The sequence below is a fragment of the Phaseolus vulgaris genome, chromosome 3 (assembly GCF_000499845.2).
Source record: "Phaseolus vulgaris cultivar G19833 chromosome 3, P. vulgaris v2.0, whole genome shotgun sequence".
Lineage (NCBI taxonomy): Eukaryota > Viridiplantae > Streptophyta > Magnoliopsida > Fabales > Fabaceae > Phaseolus > Phaseolus vulgaris.
In genome coordinates this window covers 3,234,729-3,248,655 of record NC_023757.2, presented here as the reverse complement: position 1 = coordinate 3,248,655, position 13,927 = coordinate 3,234,729, and the positions used below count along the sequence as shown (strand labels likewise).

Here is a 13,927-nt window from a genome sequence, read left to right as displayed (position 1 = left end):
GTTTTATACGAAGAAACTCCATAATTTTTTTATGAACGAAAAGATTAAGTAAGTCATATACTTAAAAAAAATTATTTAATAAAAATAATTTAGAGATAGAAAATAATTAATCACAACTAAACTAAATATTATTTTATAAATTAAAAAATTATTAATATTTAAAATAATTTTTATTATTAATAAAAATTATAAAATATTTTTTAAATTGTTATTAAATATTAACTATCAAATTTTCAAGTACTAATTATTTTACATTTTACATTAATTTTTAATTTTTAAGTTAAATATTAATTTAAAATTTGATAATTAATTTTGAATATCAATTTAAAAATTATTTTATAAATTTTTATTAATAATAAAATTTACTTTAAATATTAATAATTTTTTAATTTATAAAATAATATTTAGTTATAATATTCTTTTTCTCAAAAAGATTAGTTGCTGCTAAATATTTTTCATGATATTATCCAAGCCTAGCCAGAATCTGAAAAAGGAAAATGCTTCTGCGAGTGGTGCTACAGTTTATAACAAAGCATATATCCCATTAACCACTAACCAATAAACTATGTCAAAATCATAATTTCTAAGTCACCGTTGAGATTTTTTCTTCTATTTTTTATTTCTCCATTTCCTTTATTGAATTACCCTTACCTCTCTCTTAATGTATAATTTGTAGAATGGACTCAAACTTTAAATGTGTTCTATCACAATTTTAATTTTAAAAAACATTTTGATAAATTAGAGGAGGAAAAAATATTTAAAATTATTCTTAACATTCTTAAATGATATGTAACACTATATTGATGATATGAAACCATATACACTAGTAGAGAAACTTAACATGCGTTGCATGGCAAAGAAAATCGGTACAATGGGTTACAAGAAGTTCAATAAAAGCAAAATTTCAAGGCTTCATGAAGTAGACGGTGCAAAAGTTGAAATACTGGTGGAAAATATTCATTTAGTTGAAAGTAGTTTGAATTATTAGTTACAATTTTCGGGAGGAATATTTTAATCGTTTTGCAAAGGAATGAATATAATTCCACCATATACATATATATATATATAGATACAATTTGTTGTAGCCCACAAAGTAAAACTCTAGAAGAACAATAATGAAAGTAAGTGGCAAGAGCATGGAGTGCACTGCTTGCATAAATAAAGAGAGAGAAGAAAAGAGGAAAAGAAAGAAAGAAAGAATTAAAATTGTATTAGAACTTTTAGGATTAAATCTAGTTGGTCCTTGAAGAGACTCAACAATTACTTGAACAAGAGCTCTTTGAGTAAATGAATTTTGTGAAAGAGTTTATTATGCTAACAAATACATTTTTTCAATGGATTTATTAACTAACATTACATATGAACAAAACAAAAATAAGCAAGGGATAATTATGAATATATATATATATATATAATATAAATATTCTTTTTTTTTCACCAATATCACGTGAAAACATTATTTACACTTTGAAAATAGGTAGAACTTTTTAAAGATTTTTATAAGATCAAAATTTGATGAAACATAGTTAGACACAATTTTGACTTCTCAAAAGTTTTTGTAAATGTTCGAAAAAGACTCTCATTCTTTGGTTAGTTGCAGTTCCATAATTGTATACAAATAAAGACTACGTCCAATTTTTGATCAACTTGATTAAGTTTCACTAAACATGTTACCATTACAAAATACAACCAAAAATTGCTTGGATCTCAACCATTTTTGCCTAATCAACCAAGCTTTATTTAGAATTCAACCACTTTTAGCTAAACAATATGTGTATTCATTAAAGTGTACGTAATCACTCTTGGCTAAAACAAAATTTTACAAAGAAAGTGATATAAAGATCATAGTTTCACTCATCAAAGGATAAAAAACATCCTAAGACGAATACAAATGAAGTACATTCTTCTAGATAACTAAAGAACATAAATAATGTTTTATTAAAGCTCACAACGATTTTGTTAAGAGTCATTGGTAACTTCAACCAATCTTTTTCAACATGTTTTTTTATTTATGTATAGAGGATTAGAGGAAAGTAGTCTTTGTGAATCCTATCTAGCCATTGTGAACGTAAGAGTATATCTCCTTCTTCATGAAATGAAAAATCGTCGCAAATACAAAGTTTTGGAGCTAAATCCATTGCTAATTTCATTTCTTTGTTACTAAATTTTGTGTAATTCTTGTATTTCTTTTGCTCATCTTTTTCCTTTGCTTTGGTGTCTTGGAAAAATATCTTTGGTGCAATCCTATCTCCTTAGCTAAACTTTGTAATAGGTGTGCGTTTTTTAGTTGTGGAAATTTGTCAAGACGCTCAAAGTGTCACTTGCACTTTAACTTAAGTTTTTTTCTACATTTTTCTTGCACTTTAATTTGTTCTTTGTTTTATTTTTTAGACCTTCATGACAAAGTAGCATTCAATCTCTCAATTGTAAGTAACAGTAGACCACATAATACATTTGGAGAAAATCTTTTTGAAGTTTTTTTTACTAAGAGATTTTTTAAAAGTAGTCTAGGGAAAACTCTAACTAGGAAATACTTAGTCTTTTAGTGTATCCATTAGTGATCCACCTATCTTTCTTGGGATAATATTTCAAAAATTTAAGAAGATTGTCATGTTTAAGTGGCAAGTGTTAATACTAAAGATTTCATCTAAATTGCTTAATTAAAAATATCGTTTGATACCTTCACTCTAGATAAGGCAGATATGCTTAAGCGAAGTATTGTTTGAGTCACTCTATTGAGTACTCCACCTGATACCCTTGCTTAGTGGAACTACTTTCGCTTAAGCAAAAATATCATCTAAACGATCTTTACTTATTATATCTAATTGTATTTACTTGTATATACAGGTGTGTTTTATACCTAATTATTTGATTAAGAGCTTGGATTATTATTGTTTTAATTGAATGCATAGTGATTAGTAAATAATTTATTAACCGTTAAATTAAAAAAAAAAGTATGAGATGAATACGAATATATATATTCAGAATTTAGTTTGATGTGAATTGATTCTGATTGAAAAGTGGTGACATGTTCTTTCAACTTGTATTGGTGGAAGAGATTAATTGATAAATGGAACAGTAACATCTCATTCAACTCTTATATATATGTATAGATACAGAGAGGGAACATAAGAAGAAGAAGAAGAAGTAGGAAGAAGTAGTGAAGTTGAGGTGATTTGAGAAATGGGAATTGGTGAAATGTGTGTTCTTGAGGAAAAGGTGGAACTGAAATCGAGTGGAGAGAAGTTCTACAACTTTCTAAAGAGCCAAAACCAGAAAATTCCAAGCAACGTTCACAGTGAAAAGCTGCATGCTGTTGAGATCCACCAAGGAGATTGGAACACTCCAGGCTCTGTCAAGCTTTGGAAGTATAACATAGGTATTATTACTATTATTATTATTATTAGAGTCATTAAATAGTTAATTTCAATGATCTTAATGTGTTATTTTCATCTTTATATTTAACCAAATTAAAAAACATCTGAAATTATTTAATTATTTCATTCAATCAAACTAAAGTCATATTATTATATTCACACTAAATTGAGCATTTGTTTTTATCTTTTGGTAATTGTCACGTGTATTTTTTATAGTCTGTTTGCTTTTAAAAATTGATTTGTGAAATCAAGGAAAAAAAGAAAATTTTACGAAAATTAATAAATAAAAAGTAAAAAAGAAATATATTGATTTACGTGTTTTTTCTTTCCAAGACAACGAAGATTTGTGGAAGAAAGATTATTTTTTATTATATATTATGTTTTATTATATATACATAATTATTAATTATATATATTATTTTTATATTACTAATTCATTAATATTTATTTTTTAATAAATAAATATAATTAATTATATAATAAAAATAATAATATATAAAATAATAAGAAATACTAATAATATATAAACTAATAATAAAATATTAAAATAATTAAAAATAATAAAAATTACAATTTTTATTATATCTATCGCATTCACAAATTTTTATAAAATTTACTTTTACTTAATTATCTATTTACCTTAATTCAATCAACCTTACTTTTCTTATATTTTTCTTTCAAATTCAATCTCTCAAATCCTCCCTTAATCTAGACAAACCATTAAAGAGAAAATTTATCTTCAAAATAATTTTGTAGGAATCACTAACAATTAACTTCACAAAACAAAAATAAAGAGTAAAAATTTCTTTGAAGATTAATTGTATATTAATGTCAATTCTTCCTCCAATAAAATTATCTCAACTCAAATAAAATTAATGGAATTAACATTTTTATATTATAACTATAACTTTTTTATACTAAAATTGAAATATTAATATTTGTTATATTTACCTAACTATTTACCCTAATGATACTATATAACATAGAACATATTATTGTAATATAGTATAATAGTTTTTTAACTTATTAGTATAAATATTTTTTATAAATAGTGATATATAATAAGATTGTCTAAGATCGTTGAGCTTGAGAATAGTTTCAAATTATATATTTTTTTTAATTTGGCCTTGATAGTTCCTAACAGGCTTTATGATTTTGTTGAGTGTTTTACTCAGAGGGAAAAGAGGAAATATTCAAGGAAAAGGTGATAATAGATGAAGTGAAGAAACAAATAAGTTATGTTGCTGTTGGAGGAAATGCCTTGGAGTTGTACAAAAGCTACAAGGCCATTGTGAAGGTTGAGAAAGGAATGTTGAAACTAAGAATAGAATATGAGAAGTTGAATGAGCAAATCCCTCCACCAAAGAAATACCAGCAATTTATCATCAATATTGTTAGAGACATTGACGCTAATTTACTCAAAGGTTAAGGTCATTTACTCTCTAATTGTCAAATTTAGATTTTAATAATGTATCAAAACTGTGTATTGTTCATGTATGAATAAATGGAGGTTTGAACGAGGATGAATATTTGGTTTTTCGTTTTTTATTTTATGTAAGTATGAAACAACATCAGGTTCATATTTGACATTAATATCGCAATAATTTCTAAGTTTTAATATACGTGACCAACATATTAATCTATGACCAACAATTATGGAATATTGAGGAGGTTTAACAAACTCCTAGTTATGGACACTTGGAGCATATCATTAAATGAGAGGTTGAAGCATATTCGGTCCTTACTAGTAGTATATGGGTATGACGGATGGTCTGCAAGAAATTCTGTTTCAATAACTTCAAAGTCTAGTCGAAATTGTACTATTAAGGATCGAACGATGAATATCAGGTTCGGCTCCCATAGCCGAGTCGACCGAATGATGCATGTCTGTATGGATCGATACCTTCGGTCCATTAACACTAAAATCAATGTCAATAAAGTTAAATCATCATTAAGAATTAGGTAATACGTCCTTAAATACAACCCACATTACTAATCCGGTCCAACAAGTTATGTCTACTAAAATAATATAAATAGCGCATAGGTAGGTACGTCATTAATTACTGTATTCTGACAACCGAATGTCGAACACCCTTTGCTGACTTGAGTGATAGAGTGCCTTCTGCAGGTACTCCCACTTGACATTCCCTAGAAGATTGAGTGACCAAGCGATCGAGATCCAAAGGAGTAGGCTGAAGTGTGAATCAACCGCCCGATAAAAAGGAAAAAGACGAAGTCATTCAATAATTTTCTAAATCTCATCTCTCTAACCGGAACACTAAAGATAAACATTCATTCAGAAACAAATGTAATAAACAATCTCACACTAGATTAAAAAAAAGACTTTATTCTTTTCACAAGTCTTCTATGATATCTTATAATAAAAATAACTTCCAACCAAATAAGATATAAAAAATTAAATTTTATAAACATACAAATTTAAGATTTTTAAAAAACACACGTACCAAAACGAGACCGAAAGAAAAAAAACAAAGTGAAAGACAAACAAATATTTTATATTAATCTATTTACTCTTAAAACATATACGATCTCCTTTGTTACAAGTTAGTCACCCCAACATAGGATAAAAAAAATAAAAAAATTACATCAGAATACATTAAATTAATACTCCATTAGGCTCTAGAGTTGCATCCTAGGTTTTAATGCTTCATATATGAAAACATTCTCAAAGTTTTACATGCGATAAGCCCCTAAAACCAATAACATCAACCCACTCAATTTCCACAACCAGTTCTCCCTTCTCAACATTTTTCAATCTCAAAATCATTTCTTGAATAACATCACCATCTTTCCAAATGCAGCTGCTTTCTTCAGAAAGGTAATTAGTTCTACTTGGTTGGATCCTCTTCAGTGCACAACCATTTGGGAGGTTTTTCATTTCCATCTTTTTACACTTCAGAAAGGGTTTAAAGTCTATCTCTGCCTCCCCCATTTTGTCATCCACAGTGAAAGTGTCTTTGTCAAAAACTGTCTGCAAACAAAAACAAAATGAAAAATATTCATCATCAATTTTTTGGGTACTTTGGTGTTTAAGAACAAAAACTTCAATTTTTTAGCTAATAATGCAAAAGTTACAGAAATCTTGTTCATGATTTGAATTTTCACTTGTGCCCTAGGTATGGGTAGCTTGTCATCGCAGTACAAGAAATAATAATATTAGTCTTTTCAAAAAACTCACACAAAAAGTAAAAGAAAAACACTAAATGATACTCAGAGTGAGTTTAGTGTCTCATTAAGTTGACACTAATCTAAATGTTGCTAATGAATTAGTGAAGACTATGGGGGACACAACTATTTTTTTTTTATGATTTTAGTGTCCGTTTAAAACCTCTTTTGTCCACACTATAATTAATATTTAATTTTGTGTCTCAATTATGTAGGATTTGGAGACACTAATAATGTTCCTTACTTGATTCTCAATTTTTTTGACAGCTAATTACAACTTTTTTTTTAGTAGATGTAGACGTGAAAGAGGCATAGAAATCATGAGAAACATGCTTGTTGATTTAAATTCTTTTAAGATTTAGAAACAAAGCATAAGAACCTAGAAGAAAGTTTTCAAATATTATAATTAAACAAGCCATATTCTAAAAAAAAAATCTTATTTGATTAAAATAAGGTTGGTGAATTGTATAATTGATTAAATACTTTCCTTTTAATCAATTTCATACAAGTTTTGATTTAAAGAAGAGAATAATTATCCCAAGTTGAAATCAATTACTCATTATTAGAGTGGTATGCATGGTAATTATTCTATGTTTTTGAAAACAAAATAATCTTATGTAATTAATTACAATATTGAATTGACCAATTACATAATGTAAATTTGAAAGTGTTTTAAACGAATCCAACTAGGACATGTATTATTTCATTATTTATTTTAGTTGTGAGATATTATGTTATTACTCTAACATTTATAAAATCTACTTAGTTTTGGGATGAAAGTGAACAAATATAAAAGAGCTGTCACTTTTTTTTTCTATTCTTTTATTATTATTTTGAATCTTTAATTGCTTCTCATCATAATTGATATTCTCTTAACACTTCTTTAAAGATTGTTTAACTATTAATTTGAAAGTAGAAATGTTATATAAAATTGAGCATACACTCTTATAGCACTACAGAAAACTCTTTGCAATAACATAGATATGATGGATGTAGTACGATAAAAATTAATGAAAAATAAATAAATTATGTGACTTAAACTATTCTAACTTAGTTTTAATTTATAAAAAAATAATTCTCTTATTATTTTTCTTTTACAAGTACAATGCTTAAATCATTATGTATAAGTCTTTGATGACTGATTTTCTTTTATTAGGATAAGACATTATTATTTTTTTGGATGAAAGAACTTACCAATTGTATTGGGGTTTCAACGTTCTTTACAAAAAGGGTCATTTCTTCATTCCACGTAGGATTGCAGTTGTTTTTTATAACACGAGTCTTCATATGCTGCATGAAATAAATCTTTAGACTTATACAAAACTTAAATTAATTATTTTATAAATTAAAATTAATTTATGCATAATTAATTAATAAGTACTTTCATATATACTTTTTTTTGTTTTTAATTTATATATAAACTAACTTTAATTTATGCAACATTAATTTTACTTTTAAATACTTGTAGGGAAGAAACTTGTCCAAATATAATCTTAATGATCCAAAAAAAAAGTGTTTCATCGACAATTTTTTATTCAAAAACGTATTTGTTTTATGGCAAATGTTAGTTCTGGATATGATAGCTTCTGAAAATGATTATGTATTTAAAACTTGGGGCTTTCTTCCTGCACCCCATGATTTTATCATGCACCCCATATTTTTAAAATTATTCATTTTGAATATTTTACAATTCAAAAGACAAATTTGTATTTTAGATTGATCTGAAATACAAAATTTTTATTTTGAATTGTACAATCTAAAATACATTGTATTCTTAATTGTACAATTCAGAATATAAATTTTGTATTCTAGATTGTATATTCTAGAATACAAATTTTATTTTTGAGATTGTATATTTTGAAATATAACTTTTGTATTATGTAATTTGTATTTTATAATATAAAAAATCACAAATTTTAACTTGCAAATTCTATAGTTCAAAAAGTCTCTGTATTACAGAACTAAAAAAAAGTGTTCAATGAAAAAAAGTAATTTGAGTATTTTTCAAAATATAAAGTATGAGGTGTAAGTATGGGGTGTAGGAAGAAATTCTTGGAGGTGCAGGAAGAATTTTCCTAGAAATTTTTTCAGGAAAAGTCCAAATCTAATTAAATGGACTTATTACAGAATTCACCATATCAATTCCAGGAGAATTTGTTTATGCACCCTATACTTTTCTTTTTCTGCACCCTTATGAATATTAAAATCCCCACTTTGTCAGTTTAAGGTTTTTTCTAGACTGTGTAATTTGAAAATCTTTATATTGTGCAACCTAAAACTTAAAACGTATACCAGATTACATAATTTGGAAATGGAATACTAATTTGGAAGTCAAATTTAACTTCTAGATTCTATAATATTGATGTGAATTTTAACTTAGAAGTTCTTATTTTATGAACAAATACATTTATGATTGTGTAATTTAGAAATTATTTTTAACAAAAAAATATGATTCTAGGATTGTGTAATTCATAATAGACTTTTAAATTATGCAATTTAAAATAAATTTCTAAATTCATAAGTGACTTCATTTTAAAATTTTAAAATTTGAAAGTCATTTTTTTATAAATTTTTTTGAGAATTTGTAATTTTTTTCGAACAAAAAATATTTTTGATCTTCTAAAATATCTTAAGTTTAATTTTAATTCATCTAAAGTGATACATTTAAAAATTAGAGGGAGTAGAAACAAAATATTTGTTTTAGAAAAAAAGAAACCGAATTTCAAATTTTAGAGGAATAAAACAACACACATTTTATACTATTTTTTAATTTGTTACGGTAACATTTTCAATAGTTTAATTTAGTTTCTAAATTCATGTATTAGGATAATGGTTTAAAAGAACAACAAAGTTTCTCAGGAAATATAATGCATAGTTTTCAAAACCCATCATACCACAAATCACAAAACATCATAAAAAATGTTAAACAAATTTAAAAAAAAAAAAAAAAAAAAACTAGAGGTTTTCTCCAAATTGTTGAAGATGAACACAAACAAACAATCACTACTCATTAAATGAAGTTTGAAAGGGAAAAAAATTGGACTCAGAAATGGCAAAATTTAAACCTGATCACCCATTTTGACAACAACATATGGATCACTGGCACGTGCATCACGAATTGCAAGATCAATGCCTCTTTTAATTCGAAGTTTGAGAATACCCAACACAGTATTGTCCATTAAAACACAACTTCTTCCCTAAAAACTCTTGTTCTAAGCAAAACAAAACAAACACTTTGATGTATGAACAAAAAATTGAACACATCTAAAATTTGGATTTTTTATTTTGCTCCAAAACAAACCAAGGTTGGGTGGGTTATCTTCGGAAATCTAATTATAAGTTTTACCTAGATTTCGTTTTTTATTTTAACAATTTTGGCTTACAATTAAATGTGTGGTTCCTCTTGTTTCGAGATCCTACAAGGATGCTCAATCATACAACATTTTTTTCTCATGTGTTCTCGTCATGATTAACAACAAAGTAAATTAGTTTTAATAAGAAAATTGCAGGTAATTTCTGTTTTTATCATAAGATATTTAACCAACTTTTTGTTAATTACATAAATCATTTACTTTATTTTTTTCACTTTATTTTGAAGACTTACATGAGCTTAAAAGAAGATACCAAGGTAGATGAAGAGAAGAAAATGATTCCAAGTCATATCTTAAATTATTGAAGAGAAACTTTTAAAGGAGGATTTCACCCATTTCTTTTTCGACCGAATGTAATTTGTCTTTTTAAAATTTGTACTTACCCGCTCATTTTCGATAGAAACAAAAATTTTAAATATATTATTCATATTGCTTTGTTGCCAAGTGAAGATTTGTATATTAAAAACTAATAAAAAAAATTATAGAAGAAAAAAAGAAGATAACAAAAGGCAAAAACACAAACATGCATGAAGATCTTATAAATATGTTATTTCTAAATTTGTTGTATACTATTGGAGGAATTCATATGGACATTATACCATATGTGCAAAAATTTATTGAAAAAATAGACATTTTTATCTTTGCAAAGTTTGATTGTATGGAAAATTATCCATTGTAAAAATGAAAAATTTAAGTAAAAATAATTTAAGTTTAGCAAATTCAAAAGATTGTGAAAAAAGTTTTATAATATTGAAAGTACATTTGTTTGTATTTGATATAGGAATGCAAAAAGTTAAAGAAGTATGTAGATACTATTAAGTAATTTTATTTTTTTCTTTAGAAAACAAACTTTGTAGGTACCCTCCAACTATAATAGTTTCAATGTTAGTGATTTATAGGTGGTTCAACTTCTATGTTAAATTATTTTCAAAGAGATGGATATGATATCATAACTTTTTTTTTCTACAAAATTATTTTTCATCATTGTTTGATCCATTTGACATTCATAAATCCTTAAGATATTTTCTTTCTCGTCATAACATTAATTACACATTATTTTGTTTGTACAATCTTGTTCAAATGATATATTTTAAAACATTTTTAATATATATATATATATATATATATATATTTGATTTATTTTATTCTTTAAGATATTTTTTTTATTTTTTATTTACAATTTTTTTTAAAAATTTAACAATGTAAACAAAAAATATGTTTTTTCGACACAAAATCCTTAATAATGTGATGTTTCTTTGATGTAATTTTTATTTTCTGCTAATAAATTATTTAATTAATATTTAAGACAGTGTGAGAGTAAATACTAGTATATTAATTAATGTATCTCCCATTTCAGTGTATGTAACCCTAATTTAATTAACTGAATTATTGCACAACTTTGTTACAAAGTATCCTTACAAAGTATCGTCATGTGAAAATATGTATTTGGATTTCATACTTTGTCTTAACTATGTACTTCACATGTTGTATAAGTTAAGAGAAGCATTTCAACTTAGGAATCTCCAATTGCACCCTCTTACTTTGTTGTTAGACAGTTTTGGTGAGCCATGTTCTTGCATTCCTATCTTGGGCCAAATCTTTACAGATAGGAAGAAAATATCATTTGAGTATTGGGTCGGTTGTTTTTTCGAAGGCAATTCCTTCCTGCACCTAATCAATTGCTTTCTGCACCCGACAAATTTTTTAAAACCCAATTTTACCCTTGTCTTCTTTATTTTGAAAAAGGTGTAGGGTGCAAAAAAAACTTAGTTTTCCTCTTCTCTTTGGTTGGTGCTGGTAGTGGACGTGCCGTTTTCAGTGTAATACACTAACAATTCTGGAAAAACTTCCGAACATATGCATCCGCAACACAAAGTTGCACTTCCGGATAACCCACATCCAAAACAGCGAAAAAACTTCCAGACATAGACATTCACAGCACAAACTCACACTTCCGATAATCCACATCCGGAACAAAAACCAGAAAAACCAATTCCAGATAAAATTATCCGCAGCGCATAAAGGCATTCCGCTATATTTGGAAGACAATGTCAATGAGAAAACTCACTTTTTTTGCGTGTCGTCTCTCCCGGTAACTTCGTTCTCTCTTGCCGTCCAACTCCGTCACATTCGATGCCGCCTCACTGACCACCACCACCACAATTGACGTCGTCGTTCAGTTGGTCTTCGACACAGAGAAGAAAACGGTAGAAAGATTGAAAACGAAGGGGTTGCAGTGTGTTTGGTGCAGGGAAAACTAAGAGACTAAAAAAAACCCTAATTTTCATTTCATTAAGATTAGTTTAGTCTTTTCACAAAAGTAATTGAGTGTCAGTCATTTTTATTGGGTGCAGGGAGAATCTGCCTTTTTCGAATGTTCAAGCCCAATAGTATTGGGTCTTTCAATTGTTATTCTTTTGCAACACCTTCTACTTTTGTGCTACTTTTTTTGTTGGATTGCAATGGATTTGAACATCATGGTGAATCATTGTTCGTTTTCTTGAACTTATATGGCTATATTCGCACCCTCTGCTTCTGGCATTAGGACTTGATCATCCCAAGATATCAAACTCTTATATAACCTTTCACACATATTATCATGTTCTCTTTGACTTATTTTTATATCACCTTACTTAGCTTTTCCTTAACCATTCAAGTTCGCCTTCTTTAACTTTAATCATCAGTCGTTTTCATCAATCCTCTATAAAGGAACTTATTTTTTTATCTCCTTTGACAACTTGGACATACATTTTATTTTTTACCTTTCTTTTTTATCTCCTGTTTTGGCCTTTGATGACTCTTTTATGGCAAGTGTACCAAGTCAGAAATTATAATTTGTCTCTAAGGACGGATAACAAACCCACAACAAATAGTTACTTAAAATCTTAATAGTAGCTTTCACTAAGTATAAGAATATGTACAATAATTTGATTTGAAAGATATTGATATAAGTTTGCATGAAAATTAAAGAAAAACTAAGTAAATGATTTGGATGAGTCAATTAGAAAAATTGTAAATGGGGTTAATCTTTCTTACTCGTTTGTATTTTAAATGAATAAAAACATATAACATTTCATCTTGATTGACATTAATGCCGTATAAAAATCATTCATATTGATTCCTCAAATACAAAATTATTAAGAGAGTCTCTTGAATATTGATTCTTCGCATATTTATAAAAACTCCTTATCATTACGAACAAATGTTACAAAGCTATTAATATTTCAAATTTATTTCTAGCATTCAAATATGTTAAGCATTACCATTTAGGTTAGATACTCATAAGTACTTTCCAGTCAAATATAAGAATCAAAATCATGAATATTTTGAAGCTTTGAGAATAAAATGATAATATCAATCATCAATCAATAACTGAATATTATAAATAAATATCACTCCAATATATAAGAGTTTAAACAAATTACTCTAAATCCCAAAGAAAAGAATTAGTCACATATTGACCATTACAAGCATGGAAAGCAAGAAAAGAAGATCTAGAGTGTTTCTCCTTGACGACTGCCTCCTCTAAGATTTTCTATCTCTCCATATCCTCCCAATGATGTACAAGGTTATGTCCCAATGATGTACAAGGTTATGTCTCACGCCTTCTATTTAAACTCATTAAGCATGGACTAAGTGACATCTCGCTTAAGCGAAATATTACTCTCTTAGGCGAGTTTTACGAGAAAAAGTTCAATTTTACTTAAGTGAACTCGCTTAGGCGAGTCTTTAGCGAGTTTTCAATGTTCCACTTTGTCTTTTTTTCTTATCTTCAATTTATCGATTCTCCTTTTATCCTTCTACCTCCATTTTCCCCTAAAGTCCTGAAATTAATACAAATTTAGGAATAAATCGTTCATATCCATCCTATAATCTAAAAATATGCAAAAAGAATAAAAATTCATAAATGTCTATTGTTCTATATTACTTCATTACGACACTTATAAGCTTTTTCCGTGACTTTTTTTTTTATTGCTGGTTATTCCGTTAATT

The 13,927-nt window shown here is 27.0% G+C and overlaps 2 protein-coding genes across 2 annotated transcripts; one reads left to right on the top strand and one right to left on the bottom strand.

Moving 5' to 3' along the window:
* The first annotated feature begins 3,108 nt into the window (after positions 1–3,108).
* On the top strand, positions 3,109–4,904 carry LOC137806288 (MLP-like protein 328). The gene is made up of 2 exons (XM_068606311.1): positions 3,109–3,379; positions 4,553–4,904. The coding sequence occupies exons 1-2, from the start codon at positions 3,184–3,186 to the stop codon at positions 4,804–4,806; spliced, it is 450 nt and encodes a 149-aa protein (XP_068462412.1). The 5' UTR covers positions 3,109–3,183; the 3' UTR covers positions 4,807–4,904.
* Positions 4,905–6,063: 1,159 nt separating this feature from the next.
* LOC137805757 (protein C2-DOMAIN ABA-RELATED 9-like) lies at positions 6,064–9,748 on the bottom strand. The gene is made up of 3 exons (XM_068605683.1): positions 9,629–9,748; positions 7,758–7,853; positions 6,064–6,369 (listed from the first exon to the last, which is right to left on the bottom strand). The coding sequence occupies exons 1-3, from the start codon at positions 9,740–9,742 to the stop codon at positions 6,064–6,066; spliced, it is 516 nt and encodes a 171-aa protein (XP_068461784.1). The 5' UTR covers positions 9,743–9,748.
* Positions 9,749–13,927: the final 4,179 nt, after the last annotated feature.

What these genes read in the sequence shown, in the direction of transcription:
- LOC137806288 (XM_068606311.1), top strand. Translation starts at nt 3,184, where the DNA reads ATGGGAATTGGTGAAATGTGTGTTCTTGAGGAAAAGGTGGAACTGAAA. An exon ending in GCTTTGGAAGTATAACATAG is followed by an intron (nt 3,380 to 4,552) that starts GTATTATTACTA and finishes TGTTTTACTCAG; the next exon opens with AGGGAAAAGAGGAAATATTC.
- LOC137805757 (XM_068605683.1), bottom strand. Translation starts at nt 9,742, where the DNA reads ATGGACAATACTGTGTTGGGTATTCTCAAACTTCGAATTAAAAGAGGC. An exon ending in TTGTCAAAATGGGTGATCAG is followed by an intron (nt 7,854 to 9,628) that starts GTTTAAATTTTG and finishes TATTTCATGCAG; the next exon opens with CATATGAAGACTCGTGTTAT. An exon ending in TTGAAACCCCAATACAATTG is followed by an intron (nt 6,370 to 7,757) that starts GTAAGTTCTTTC and finishes TTTTGTTTGCAG; the next exon opens with ACAGTTTTTGACAAAGACAC.